Source organism: Blennius ocellaris, assembly GCF_963422515.1.
Source record: "Blennius ocellaris genome assembly, chromosome: 1".
NCBI lineage: Eukaryota > Metazoa > Chordata > Actinopteri > Blenniiformes > Blenniidae > Blennius > Blennius ocellaris.
Window position 1 is genome coordinate 24,681,675 of NC_137650.1, and position 15,422 is coordinate 24,697,096.

The 15,422-nt window shown below is 41.2% G+C and overlaps 1 protein-coding gene across 1 annotated transcript in view; it reads right to left on the reverse strand.

Moving 5' to 3' along the window:
• Positions 1-1,664: 1,664 nt before the first annotated feature.
• The window catches only part of rras2 (RAS related 2), a 28,257-nt gene continuing 14,499 nt past the window's right edge, over positions 1,665-15,422 (reverse strand). The window contains exons 2-6 of the mRNA XM_080499371.1: positions 7,988-8,075; positions 7,634-7,736; positions 5,022-5,130; positions 3,966-4,084; positions 1,665-3,709 (exon numbers count right to left, since the gene is read on the reverse strand). Coding sequence (XP_080355497.1) covers positions 3,622-3,709; positions 3,966-4,084; positions 5,022-5,130; positions 7,634-7,736; positions 7,988-8,075 — 507 coding nt within the window. The 3' untranslated portion in view covers positions 1,665-3,621. The remainder of the gene's footprint in view (positions 3,710-3,965; positions 4,085-5,021; positions 5,131-7,633; positions 7,737-7,987; positions 8,076-15,422) is intronic.

A 15,422-nucleotide genomic window follows, 5' to 3' on the forward strand; every position in this document is an offset into this window, starting at 1 on the left:
TCAAGTGTATATTGTAATCTATAAAAACGTATTCATGCAGCATTTTTTATGCAGGCTAGTTCAAAGTGCCAGATAGAAAGGCTGATGTCATGATAACAACACAAAACAAGGAAGGACAAAGAAATTGAACAAAAGACAATAATACAGAATGTGGCACATCAAAACCTTTACTAGGAACAGAATAGAATAGAATACTACATCAGTAAATATTACAAGGCGGTATTAATATTTACAGCACATATACGTACATTGGGTCACTATGGCCGATCCCAGACTATTATGATCAAAGGCAAGATTCACCCTAAACAGGTCACCAGTCCATCACAAGGTAAACACAGTTTAAACAAAAGAGAGAGAGAGAGAGAGAGAGAGAGAGAGCACACACACACACCATAACTTCTTAAATCACTGCATGGTATTTTTTTACCCACCTCTTCATCTCCGTTATGTGCTTTGTACCACATATGGTCACATCAATTAGTTTCATCAGTTTCTCCATGTCAATGTGGATTTCTACTTTTGTTTCCTTCCTTCAGCTGTGATAGACTTAGTGTGTACCTTGTGTTGGATGGCACAGGCTCCAGCTGCCTGTGATCCTCCAGTCGGATGCATGATAATCACCTCATGATCAGACGTGTTCATGCTTGTAAAGAGAATCCCTTTACAATGGTGAAACAATATTATCACGTCTTGACTGAGTTGAGTCCCTAAACATGGCAAGCAGGCTGTTACAAAACACCATGGATGACATTAATTCAGCATTCATTGCAGTGTTAGGATATCCCCAGTGTGTCCACCGTTAATGTCAAAATAAGAGAGACTAAGTAAAAGATGCTGCATTTTGTTAGTATGCGCTTAAATGTTTAGTTTTTTTTTTTTTTGGGGGGGGGGGGGGGGATTCTTTAGAACCACTAGTCTACACAACATACTTTAAACACAATGTCCTTTGACACGTGTGAGTTTTATTAAGCAAGTTGATATCGCTTTAGCATTTATCAAACATTAGATAACCAAGCACAGTAATTATCTGTCAGCAATATTCAGACTGCAAATCCTATTTTATCATACCTGTTGGTATGTTCGGAGGTGGGTATGTGTTAAGGCTTTCCCACAGCGGTATGATTGAGCCAGTTTACAGTCAGAAATGATAGTTCTTCTGTACAGCAGACCCAAAAATCGGGCAAAATCTGATTGGTTTCAGCTCATGATTTCCTCAGTCCACCCATGTCGCTTGTCTGCTTCATTCAGCTTTGCGTCGAGAAGAGAAAAATTCCATATAGAGTTTTGTACATCCTGGGCAGCTGATGGTCATCACATGGCTAACATGGATGGAGTGACGATCAACCACATATCTAAATTTTGAGCCAATGAAAAACTGTACCGTGTAGCCAGAGTACCCACGGAAAAAAAGTCACTCTACACAGGAATAACATGCACATTATACACAAAAAGAGCCCAAGCCTCCACGTGTGTGAGGCCAACAGCCACACCACTGTGCAGAACTCATTTCTTGATCATTTCAGATATCCGTGTCGTCATAGTGATTCTATAATGATCACTGGATAGTAGGTGGGTTTCTTAAAGTCTGACAGTTCGACATCTCAGTGAAGAGATTCAGTTCTGTGCAGCATTTTGAATCTACAAAAAAGATTCTCTAGCCCATCTGGCTCAATGACAGATTTTATTTTAGCACCAAAAGCTAAACACAAGGCAAAAGACACTAATGAGGATGAAAACGAAAAGAAAAGAAAAGAAGAAAAAAAACAGTATGATTTGAATGTACACTACAATTTGCTCTAGATTGGGGAAATGGTATGTCAAATCTTGGTGGTTATATCCTATTTCATTTAGGTGATTTAAAGCTCCTTTTAAAAGACCAAAGTCTTTAATAAAACCCTATCGTCCTTCAAGACGGTGTTAAACACCTCAAGATAAATATATTCTCCCATTATTAAGCCACAATTAGAAGAAAAACATTCTTGGTCACATCTGGTAGAAGAGTAAATTTCTTTTTCTTTTTTTTTTTAATTTGGGCAACAGTCATCTTTATAATAATCCAGATAATTAAATATTCTTCTTTACATATATACACAGCTGTGCTGTGAACATGTATGCACTTATAAACATAGAAAAATACTTGTCAACTAGTTTGATAGGAAAATAATGTATAAAAGTAGAGTAGAAACATTTAATCAAGTCCATTACTTCCATCATCTGATGTTCTTGTTGTTTATATTACAAGACGATGATGCGAAAAACAAACTGCAGTACTTCATTTGAAAGCCTGAACAGAAGTACAGAAGTGGAAAGGGAAGGCAGAACAATATTTTGTGTCTGTGGTGAAGACGGGTCCTCAGGTGGCGGGGTCATGTCTCAGTTCATGTCTCGTTGGAGACGAGCCGATCTGATCTCCATCCTTTGCTTTTGTCGTGGATTTCAACGATTGAGGAGAAGAAGCTTTGTAACAGGAGTATTTCAATGACAAAAACAAATACATTGCCACTGTGTCACTGGAATGGTGCATCAGTTATTTGTGTTTTATAATTATAGACTAAATGGCCGACAGAAATGATGTGTTACATTGGAATGATTTAAACCAAACTGAGCTCTAAAAGCGCCATTTTACATGTTTACATTGGTTTTCAAAAGTTGAATAATAGAGCATATGGTGCTCGCCTTGTTGATGCGAAATCACACTAGTTTTTGTCCAAAGCTACACAATATGCTACCAATAATTTTGTCTCTACTGTTTCTTAGAAAGCGGATAAAATGCACAACTTTCAATGTTTACTGAACCGCCACCTTTGACGAAAGAAATCCAGACATATTTGCTACTTGTGATACTTTGTGGAAAGGGAAGAAGATGGAACTCATTCAAACTATAAGACTTCATCAATTACAGGCGACACTCCATATCTAGCAATGAAAGGAAAGCAGGAACCACAGAAAGAGTAAGAAATCCACTGCAGAATGCCAGAAACTTCTATCACCATAGCTTTAAGGGCGGTCTAGGCATAAGGTTTATATACAGACTTATATATTCAATCTCATATATGTAAAACCAAACTCAACCTCACACACTGTACTGTGGTGATTTAATAGGTCATTAGAAATACACTTTGAAAATCACAACAAATGTCACATATGTACAGTAGCAGATTAGCACATGGGAGTAAAAGTGAATATGGCACAACATACACAAAGCTTCATAAGATAATCTCTCTGCTCTGGTCAGACACTGGAAACTAAATTAACATTCTGGATATATAGTTTTCATTCAATCTCGGTAGCAAGTACAAATGTCACTAGAAGGCAAGAGAAGTCCATCAGAGTACAAAACATTAATTTTTCAGGCTGATTTAGAAGGCAATGTTTAGTGTTGGGACTCTCTCGTGTGAATTAGATTATGGCTGAAGGTAGAGTGGTGTTAAAATTTGGCATTGTCAGTTGTCCATAGTGATGTCCCGGGGACAGCAGATCCTGGTCAAAGTATCTCAGAAAAGGCCATCTGAAGTCATGCACGTGGAGAAGGCAGCGGTCAGTCATCCGTTCAGGATGTGATGTCAGGCAGAGTGGGCGGGGCGGTCGAATAGCTGCATGAGTTACAGTGATAAGGCTGACTCAGACGATCACACAATGGCAGCCGCTCTTGTCTTTCTCTTTTCTCGTGGGCTCCGGTGACGGTGGACTTTCCGATTCTTGGAATTTCCTGGCAATTGGAGGGTGATGGGGGGGGGGGGGGGGGGGGGAAACTGTCAAGACACACTGGACAGTTGTAGATATTTTCCCAGTTCATACAGCCTAAACAATATCACTCTTAATGATGGGTCAATATTCACATTCCCGTCAATGATCAGCAATTTAAATGTCTGAAAATATCTCATATTAATGCCACGCCAATATTCACAAGTTCAATTTGAACTGAACGCAATCGATGCCCTTGAAAAAAAAAAAAAAGCACATACCTGATTACTCTAACCAGCTCGTGGAAAGCCTGGTCTACGTTCATTCGGATTTTAGCTGAAGCCTCCATATACGTGACCTTTAATTGTCTAGCCAGCTGCTGCCCTTCTTCTTGGGTTACCTTGTGGAAAGTGAAGAACAGAATAATGATGAGCTGAACTTTCAAAGTCAAACCAGACGAAAGAAAGGATTTTCAACAACTCCGCAAACATCTCATTTCAACAACAGAGTGGAAAAGACAATAAGGTCAAATATAATATACAAAAATTATACAACCGAATTCAATCATTATAATAGAGTAGGGATTATAGTCAGATCTTTCAACACTGTTTTCTTATATTGTTTCATTCTCCTGAGCTTTTCAGTCAATGAACTAATTCCTTCATTTCAACCCTTGGCAGCTCCTTCCCTTTTAATAATTTAGTGCACCGCAAGACAATATCGTCCATCCACAACAAAACCGAAGAAATTGAATTATTATGTAGATTACATCTGGGGAACAGCTGAAATCTGGCTTTGGTGTTTTTATAATGCAGCTGTGTCTATTGTCAGGCACTGAATGACTCGTGAATGAATGAGGTTCACAGTGAGCCTGTGTGCTGTAATAGAAGATAAAAACAAACAAAAAAAAAGTAAACTAGAGTGCATGGCTTTAATGGGCTGGGTGTCACAGGGCTCAGCATAGTTTAATTTGTCGTTCTTTACTCGCACAATTGTGGTATTAATAACGTCACAAATAAAACGCCCTCAACTCCTCAGGAGTGTAAGGTTGCTTTTCACCATAAGGGGGTGGTATAAATTCACTGAAGGTGACAACTGACTGCATAGCAGCAGCCAGAAAATTCATCAGTTCACACTCCCTTTTTCATCCATCTTCCCCCTCGTGCCTTCATGCGTTCTACTGCCTCGGTTTTCTTCTTTTACTCACATCCCGAGCTGCAGCTGCAACACTCCCACTGTCATGTACGCTCGTGTGAATTCTCCGGACTGGCTGATGCTATCGCCTCGGGTTGTCAGAACAGGTTTTTGTTTGGCAGTCGCTGATCTTTTGGACTTACTTGTCTCTGTAGTTCCAGATCTGCTTTGTTTCCTACAAGGATCATGGGGAATTCATCTCTGTCTTTGACTCGGAGAATCTGTCTTTGGAATTTGTAGATTTCTTCGAAGCTGTAAAACACATTTCATGGTGTTAATTGGTGCATTTTGAGCAAAAATAAAAAAAAAAACAGGTTATGAGATGCCTTCTTATGTAGTAAAGCATAGATTCATCTAAAAATACACATGCGACCAGACCTTCGAGCAGTGCAGCTAAACCACCTCCCACCACCACCACCCACACAGGCAGAAGCATCAGACCCCAGACGTTGGGGTCACCGCTACAGTGGATCTCACGAAAGGGTTGAGCGTGTCAGCACAGATAAATGAAAGTCATCTCCACTATGCTTGAAACACATTTACCTCTAAGGTTGTGCTCTGTGCACTGACCCGCCTGCCAAGCCCACTGCAATACAAACGGCATGTGGTGGCACAACTTAAACAAAATAGCAAAGAAAAATGTCAATACGTGAGGGGTAAAACGGGGGTCGGAATCCAACCCAAATGGCATCCCAGCCTCAGGCCCACAGACAGCTTGGTGAGGACCTAGTAAATCTGGAAAGTCTTGACTAATATAAATGGAGGAAGGAAAGGCTGTTTACAGCATAAACACTGTGAGGGGGGGTGTGGGTGGAGGCAGGGAGGGAACGGAGGTCCCTGGACTGCAGGGCAGCGACATAATGACATGGAGAAAGGGTAGAAATATACTCCACAAGACCTTTATCAATAAGCTGAATTATGACCTGATAGAATACAATTTGCTGTAAAGATTTAAATTAAATGAAACCCCATTCATTTTGTTTGCAGTAACTGGTTTTATCTGATTGTTGGATTGATTAGTGTAGACCAAAGAAAATAAACACATACGCAAAGCAGCAGGACAAACGTCTGGATAATTGTGGGCACATTTTAACATTATTCTTGCATTACCAGACTCACACAGAGTAGTGTAAACTCGTACTGTTTTTAAGTACCGGTGGTTAAAAAAAACATACTTGAAAGACAAAGTACTTTTCTCAGAAAGTACCCGGTATTAATTAGTTTTTGATCTCATTTAATTGCATTATCATTTTGATTCATTTCATCATTAAAAAAATATTTATATTCAAAATGATTCTTAGAATTTAAAATATAAGCGTAGCTATAAAGCAGAAACTTCCTCTGTTAAACTCATTGGCTACGAAAATGCAGGAAACAAATGGTGGGATATCAATGTAAAATGGAACTTGCAGTAATTTATGATTACAAAAGTAGCTAAATAGATCACGTTGAGTGAATTTCACTCAGAGAAAGTTTGAAACAAATGCTAATGTAAAATGAAATAATTTTTATTCATTACTTCGACCACTGCTCAGGAGTTAAGTCAATGGTTGGTTGGAGTTGAATATTCCTAGGATTAGTACATTCCCAGAAACATAAAACTTAAACATAAATAAACTATGGCGAGGCTCAATTTATGTGGTGATTAATGACCTTTTGTGAACTATTTGTTTTTTTACTGCAACAAGGCTGCCACATTTTGGTTATGATACCTAAAGTGATACAACACATACACTTGGCTCTGATGGTGTTTTAAATCACACCAAACCATCTCATGTGCCACAATATAAACTGGTAATGACAATGAGAAGGTTAAAATTTTGAATAATTTTAATTTGATCAATAAGCTGTCACTGTATGACTATATACTGCACACCTCATGCTTGTCATTATATGAAATGCTGCTCAAAACATAAAAAAATTGCTTTATTTAGTAGTTGGAACTTACAATAGGTGCACCGCAAAACATTAAAGCAAATGAAAAAGTCGATTTTCCCCATAATTTATTTCAAACTAAGGAACATTTAGTTTTATTCTTTATAGTGTTAGTTGACGTGACACAATGATCAATTAAAAGCACTATTAGTGCTAAATTAAAGCAATATTAAAACGATGTTATCTGTTTAATTTTGAACCTGAGGTCACAATTACCACAATTAACATGTGAAAAACGCTTCAAACGTTTTAATTTGTAACTTCTGGGTAACCTGAAACTTTTTTTTTTACTGATATTTCACCTTTTTGAAAGCACCTTTACGTTAAAATGAGTTTGACTACGTCAATAGCGATTAAAGGGTTAAAACACTGTTTGTGCAGCAAAGTGTTATTAGTACATACACACATACATGTTGTTAGTGCACACATGCTGGAATGAAGGCTTCAAAAAGCTCAAAACCTCCAGTCAAATCCTTTAAGTGTTGCATGTATTTGAAGACAAGCTGTTGTTCAAACGGCACATGAGCTTGAAATAGAAAGTTCGGCGCTCGCATAGGTGAGTTCAAGAGAACGAGATAAGGGAGGAAGTGTTGAGAACAAAACAAAATGACAACAACACCGGCGGCAGCATCCGGAAGTAGAGGCGGCAACAAGTGAAAGCGTCGGCATGAGATTTATGGCCCGAGTTGAGTCAAGAGGTAGAGGAGGTGCAAACAACAGTGCCTAGCTGTGAACGGCAAACAAAGATGTGCAAACACAAAGGAAGACGAGAGAGGAGTGAGCGTGTGCAGATGTGCCCCCGATGAAAACTGTCACTTACCTTCCTCTGTCAGTGACGGAGAAGACGAGCAGGAAACCCTCCCCTGTCCTCATGTATTGTTCTCTCATGGCTCCAAACTCTTCCTGTCCAGCCGTGTCCAGGACTAGAGAGCACGGAACACACGCACACGCACACGCACACGCACACGCACACGCACACGCACACGCACACACACACACACACACACACACACACACACACACACACACACACACACACACACACAATAACTTGCAGGGTAAACAAACATTTGACATCAGTTCCTCAAGTGCAAAGTAGTGCAACCGAACTGTACAAATGGCCCGTGTGTGTGTGTTTTCTCTATGGCCATTTTGGACAGCAAAGTGCACTTACTGTCGAGCCTTGCCGCCCTTTCGTCAATCACACACTGCTTGGTGTACGAGTCTTCGATTGTGGGGTCATAGTCGGTGACAAAGTACGACTGTAAGAGAGGAAGAACAAAACAAAAGAGGAGAGGCGGTAAATACTTTCTGTGAGCTCTTCAAGTAAGACATGAATGAAGTACAGAAACGACGAGGATCATAAGTTACAGAGCCGTGTCCGGCCGATGCACAAGCTGTGGAAACACGAGGCACGAAAAAAACAAAACAAAATCTGCTCAGATTTCTGGCTTTGTCAAACAGCTTTTCTTTGCATTCGACTCTTGTTGTGAGCTTCTGCTACACCCGGTGCCAGATCTCACTCTCACGGAGCGGGGCTTAACTACCCCTAGAATTTGGGAGTGGAGAGGATGGAATGGCCCCCTGGCAGTCCTGTCCTCAACTCCATTCAACACTTGTTGGATCAACTCGGGTCGTCCTTGTTCATGCCCTAGAACATAGACATGTGCAGCAAATGCTGGATGCAGGATAGGATGCCATCTCGTATAACTATGTAGAATTGTAATGGATAGTGTATAGTGTCCATCCAGCATCGACACCATTTCATCCCGTTCAACGTTGTGGGGTGTTGGAGCCGAGGCCTGCTCACTGTTGGCGGAGGCACCTCTCACAGGGCTAACACAGGGAAGCAGACAACCACATACACTCAAATTCACATTGAGTGTGTAATAAAATTTAGGGCCATCCATTAACGTCACATGCATCTTTTTGAACCCTGAAAAGAAACCAGAACATGGCAGAAATATTGAGAGGACAGGCAAACTAGACAAAGAAAGGCCCAGCCCAGATTTGAGACCACATTGTGTACAAATGTAGTTAAGCATTAAAAGGAGAAGGAAAATCCAGTCTACTCTTCTTATTTGTTTTTCCAATAGGTTTTATTGTTTATTTTCCAGTCGATTGTCTCGTTATGTTTATTTTGAATATATATATCACATGGACTATTTTATGCGATCTTTTTTTTTCTTTTTCAGCAAAGAAATCTGTTATCCATCATCCCAACCTTGATATTCATCCCACAAGTGACACTATTTAAAAGTGAAATCAAAAGGCTTTCCAATGCTTGCAACAACAAATACAATCTACCTAACATCCTAACTGTTTATGGGTTATTTATTCCCTCTAAAGTGCACACAATGCAAACACGCTTCAATGTTCCGCACCTACAGAAAATGAAGCCACTTGAGTACTGCTGAAAATGAGACAAAATATTAAGTACCTAGGGGGTTCTGTCTCCGGTGTCATGTTTCACTTTGTCGGTTTTGAGTTTGGCTTATTGCATCATTCCTATAGGAAAGACAACTGCAATTGCGTCTAAGGGAGACTGTGTAATGAGAATTCCTGCAATTTAGTTGAAAAAGAAAGCAAAACACCCATTGTCCCCTTGTGTTTTAGGTTGAAACAGCACCAACAGTCTCAGTGACCTCTAGCTTGCTGCGGACGCGATGGTAAACACCCTGTCTGCAGACACCTGCACAACAAATGTGAATTAGATCATCCCTCACACGACAAGCGCTGCTGAGGTTTCCTCACTGAGCTGGAGTACACGCTAATAACACTTTTACAAGCCATCACAACAGTCACACCACTCGACTGTGGGGGCTTTGATTTTCTTTCATTCTCGGGGTACATTTCTGGTGTCTTAGTAACCTAAACGGGAAGGGTGGGGCCGATGAGCCGGGAAGAGGAGGAGTCATGCATTTTTTACATTTTTCCAATGTTTTGTAGTTCTCTCCCTCTCTCTCTCTTCGGAGACTAGTTAAGTGGTGACAGCTGAGGGGAGTGCTCAGGGAATGTCAAACCAACACCCTGAAACACAAAGCCGTCACAAGAACATAAAAATCCACACAAATTTCCATGTCACACCAACAATGAGCTAAATTAAACTTTTACTGTAACAACCATGCCGTTTGCATGAAAATGAGGAGCTTACATTGTGTAGACTGAATGAAACATCTTCGGCTGATATAAAGACAGCTGAAAGGACCCCCCCCCCCCCCCCCCCCCCCAAACCCCCCCCAAAACCTACCAAGTCATTTCCATTTCCTTAATTTTGATTAGAAGGCATCTCATGAATTTTCATGAATGAAGAATACAGAAAAGCTCCTGCTTTTGTGTGTTGGCGAGAGTGCATATGTACACCAGTTTCGGCTATTTTGAGATTGGAGAAAAGCGCCACAACCTTTCTTCAAGGAAATATGGGGAATCCATGTTAAAAAAAAAAAAAAAAGGTTTAAGAATGATTGTATTGCTGCAATACATGTGGTGTAAATAAATGTGCAGGGTCAATAAAGTTTACTGAAGATTTGTGTCAGTAAATGATGTCGATTTTTTTTTTTTCCTCTGAAATATAATGGAGTCATAAAAGAAAAACGTATGTCGAGTGTTTCAAAATGCTTTCCCCACAGCAGAGTTGTCCATCTTCCCTTTACAACTTCCTCCCACTTGCAGCTCCCTTTGTTTGCAGGAGATGCAGGTAATCTCTCCCTCACACTCTTCTGTCACTCAGCATCGAGGTAGTAGGCCGGCCTGTGTCACTTCCACTCACCACTGTTCAATAATTCATCCAGTATTACTGTGCATCGCAGAACGTGCCTCACTGTTCCGCCAGTGTGACTTCAAACTGCGAGACGGAGACAGCGAGAGGAGGGGAAAAATCTGCTTGTGTTTCCTTCTCCCTCCCACCACCACTTCCACTCTCCCAGCCAGAGCTTCAGCACGTGACCTCACTCCTCCGTCAACCTCTTATTCCTATTCTGTCAACCTCAGGCAGCCGCATCCAGCACCGCAACTCCACCCCGACCCCCCCACCCCTCTCCCACACGCATGGGTGGTGTAGCGGCCGTGCTCTGCTCCAGCCGAGCTGATTGTCTCAGAGCCGTTTCCCGTGATAGATGAGGCCGTTCTGCAGTGCCAGCAGCACCAGAGCCAGCACTAACAGGAGCTGGAGCTCGGATTCAGCTGAGCAGCCGGAGGGTGACGAGTTCCATGGGCGAGTGCAACATGACTCAGGAGGACTACCAATAACTGCGTGACATAAGCCAAAAGCGAGTCATGTCCAGTAATACGACTGAAAAATCGTTACATTGGTCCGTGACCTCATAAAATTCGACAGGGGCCTTAAACAATCGACTGCAAGTGTCGAGAAACACCCACAACCTCACAACACAGAGCAGAGTGTCATCTTCAGTGCTTTCTGGCTGAAGAAATGCTGGAAACCGTTTGAATTGAGTTTGAAATGCTTGATATTATTCAACATATTATGCGATCACTCGTTTATTCTGGAGGCGGTTTATTATATAGCTGCTTTAGTTGAGCCAGTAGGAAGAACCAAAACATTATTTTCATCAGGATAATAAATGGTCGTCATCATTTACACATTTGGTGAAGTTAAAAAAAACTAAAACTAATTTTCCACTTTTTTTTATTGCTCCAAATGTACAAAGGTCACAGATATGGTGACAGAGAAGAAAAAAAAAGAGGGAAAAAAGGAATAACAATGCTCACATTTTGATTTTGAAATGTAATATGAAACCGGAAATTATTGATCCAAGGCTGTTATCAGCGCTTTTTGGCAATTAATGGAAAAGCTTTAGAAAAATCAATTTTATATCATATCAACAGAAATCTGTAACATCAGTCTTTTATTTTGGGGGGTTATCTACAAGTCTGAAGAGTAACCAAAGAGACAGACTGTGAAAAGGTTGGACAGCCGTCATGAGGAAACAGCTGACACTCAGGTAAGGTCAAAACATTTTGTTCCTCCCATGTGATCAACCCTTGTTCTCGAAAAATCCTTGAGGCGTTCACAGCACTGACGTCAAAAAATGTTTTTGTGAAGTCGAGGTAAAATTAGTGATTGAACAGATACGATTTGTGGTGTGAAAAGTCATGCAACTGCTTTTCATGGAAGAGGATTTAAGCTACAAAACAAAAAAACAGACTCAAGCTCCATTTTAGAAGATCATCAGACCTGCGCTGACACGACCAGCTCATGGGAGAATAAATGTGTAAGCGTTAAACCTACTGTAAGACTCAAAAGAGTCTGAGCTTTATAATACAAATGAGAATCTGTGCGGTTCATAAATCAAAAGTGACAGATTAGGAGCAAAAGGAACGATGAGAGCCTGAAGAGCCACGCTGCAGTGTGGTTTAGATGTTGGTAGCAAGGTGGGTCAGGCCGCACTCGGCCCCAGTCAGCTCTGCAGGAAGGAAACTCCACCTCCGCAGCAGGCAGCTGGCCCGACCGAGCCTTCGGTCACCGCTGATGTCACGTATGACATGGTAGCCGACCCCGCCCACCAACCGAAGTCCAGACCTGTCACTCAGTCCCACTCGAAACGTCCCTGCTTACACATCATCCCCGAAAGACAGGCGCGCATGCACTTGCAGACCGGGAAAACATTAAAGGCCTGTTTTCTGCGTGGATACAAGGACTGTGGATGAGTCTCAGCTGCAGCGCAGCATTTTTGTGTGGGGCTGTTCTCTAAAGAGACGTTTGTGAGACGTAAGCAAACCATTTTCTCTGCCGCAAATAGCACGCAAACAAGGAAAGTTACAAAAACGGAGTTGAACGAATAAATCAGCCTTTCTCAATTTTAGTTGCTAATACTATTGTGGATCTATTTTGTCATTGTCACTATAATTTTCACTTTTTGTTGTTGTTGTTTGTCCTTGCGGCTTATATGAAAACGTGAATTATTTATCAAAATATACCAAGTGAGACCAATATTTTGCACTCAACGACAATATGGTTAGAGTATCACAAACAAACCTTTCATTACTACCATTATTGCACACAACAGCACAAGCCAAAATTGAAACAGGTACACAACAGAAATTCAAACGAAAATGATAGAAAATGCAATGAAACACAAAAAGTGAGCATAAGAAAGAGTATGGAGTATCTAATAAACTTGTGAGTGACTGGAGAAAAGCAGAGAAAACTGCTAGCATGATGAAGAAATTAACTCTAAAAGCTAAAAGCGCGATGGCCAGAGCTGGAGGAACAAATTCACAGAGGGTTCTTGACCTGCGAGCTACTGGCCGATAATTATCAACAGTACAATTCCACCTGGGAATGGCGAAAAAAATGTGTCAACTTATATGTTTTATCAACTTTTCATGGTACATTTTGGGCAGTTGCAATTTATAGTGCAACTTAAAGTCTCTATATAAATATGCTCGCTTATGTTAGTCAAAGCGAGGCATTCCAAGAAAGACTCAATTGGAAAATGTCTCCCCTACACATTTAGGACACCTTTAAGACACAAATACTGCATTAAATCAGTGTGTAGGAGTAGTTGCCTTCAAAACCACTGCAGTATTTAACATAAGACTCATCCACCAAAGCACCTGGTCAGGTTTTCCATCTCCGGAGAAGACACAGAACAATGAATCTGTACTGTTACAACTGCCGCATGCCAGCCTCAAGGAACGCAAGAACGGGTGATATGTGTGGGCGTGTAATCAGCATCGTGCTTGCACTGTGCACCCGCTTCCTCACCACACAAACAAGCTTCACGAAAAACTATATATAGACCCTTTTCCATCCTTGTCACTTATCCTTCTCGTTTGGTTAAAGACGCCTCTGTGACGGTTAACTAATATACCGTCATCATCTGCACTGAACACAAAAACCACAGACTCAGCGAACAAGGCAAGGCTGAGATTTGAACGACGAAAAACAAAGCTCCACTACGGAACACGCTGCTCCAGCACAGATGAGGGTAAATGTTGTTGTACCTAGACTGTCATAATGAGGGGGAATGCTGAGCGAAAACAAATAGTCACAGGCACAGTTGGGAGTTAATTACCTTCTGCATATGGCCATGTGCCCAATGAAAATCCACAGACCTTGACTTGAAAATCATCAGCCGTAGTTATTCTTTAATTACAGAAAAATGTAGATTGAATACCATTAAATTGTGTTCTTCCCGCGGAAGAATTCTGCCTACTTCTGCACATCTACAATATTCCCCAACTTCCCCATTCACCACACCAATACGTCACAAGCTAACTGCAGTATTCTTCCTCTGCTAAAGCTGATGCGTACTACCACCGGAGATTTGTAGACAAGGGTCATCAGAAAGATCTGATGCAACTGGAATTGAATTTTTAGTAGCTGTGCATACATGAACCGTATGTAACCCCATTATCCACTGTTCTGATTCAAACCGCACAGCGTGAACACGTCTATGTGATTTGATCGGCACCATGAAATTGAAATTTACAGTTAAATCGGAGGAGGTGGCGTAGCTTGTATATGGTGTCACATGACAACACATGGGATTGCGTCACACTGTCGAAGCCTTGTACACCTGTGTCACCGAACGTCATCTCATGATGAGAGTACAGCTGGTCAGTACAAAACTACTTGTGAAGGTAGTATCGTCTCTTCTTGATCAGACTCTAAATGAGGAGAAGGATTCTTTAGGGTTGCAGTTTGAAAGATAGTGCGAAAGTTTGATTATTCTAGCCAACAAATCCATTTTCAATTATGGCTGGTTTCCGAAGCTAAATGTGATGTGTGAAGGTAGGGATCTCTCAATCGGACAGACTTTTTTTTTTAATGTATGCTAACAAAACTTAAATCGGTGTATAAATAACTCTGGCTTAAATGGTGGGTGTAAAAATTATTTTCACGAGCTGAAGATGAGTAAGGACAGTTTCAGACCCGCGCTGCTGACGGCTAAAGGCTGTTCAGCAAGATTTGTTAATTAAAAACTGAAGTCAGGAGTCATTCCTTTATCACTGTAATTTTACTGATTGAAACAGTTTCTTGGTTCAGCTTCCTGAGTCAGACCACAGCAGAAAGTGTGTAGATCGCATTTCGATCCAGTTCACTTGAGGTTTCAATTGACTTTATTCAATAAATGACATCAAAGATGCATATCCTGTAAAGGAACTTTCTCAATATCCACTACGTTATACACTCGTGTAATTTGCACTGTTGGATATACTGTTTGGTATTTTTAGCAGCTGCAGGCTCTCATGTCATAGTGTGACACACACACCGCCAGCCCTCAAGACACACACACACACACACACACACGCACGCACGCACGCACGCACGCACGCACGCACGCACGCACGCACGCACGCACGCACGCACGCACGCACGCACGCACGCACGCACGCACGCACGCACACACACACGCGCGCGAAGACATGCTGCAAGATAATTCCTGTTACACTCTGTTTGCTTCATTCACGTATCAATTGATTCATAACAAAAGATCATTTGAATGGATTGACTTCCTTCAGGGTGCCGTGTTTGTTCTGCATTTCTTGGTACACTCCGAGTTGAATGCATTTTCAAATGATCTGCACTGACGGAGCAATTACATTAAAGTTTGTTCTAATACGATGAGTCGGCCTTGTTGTGA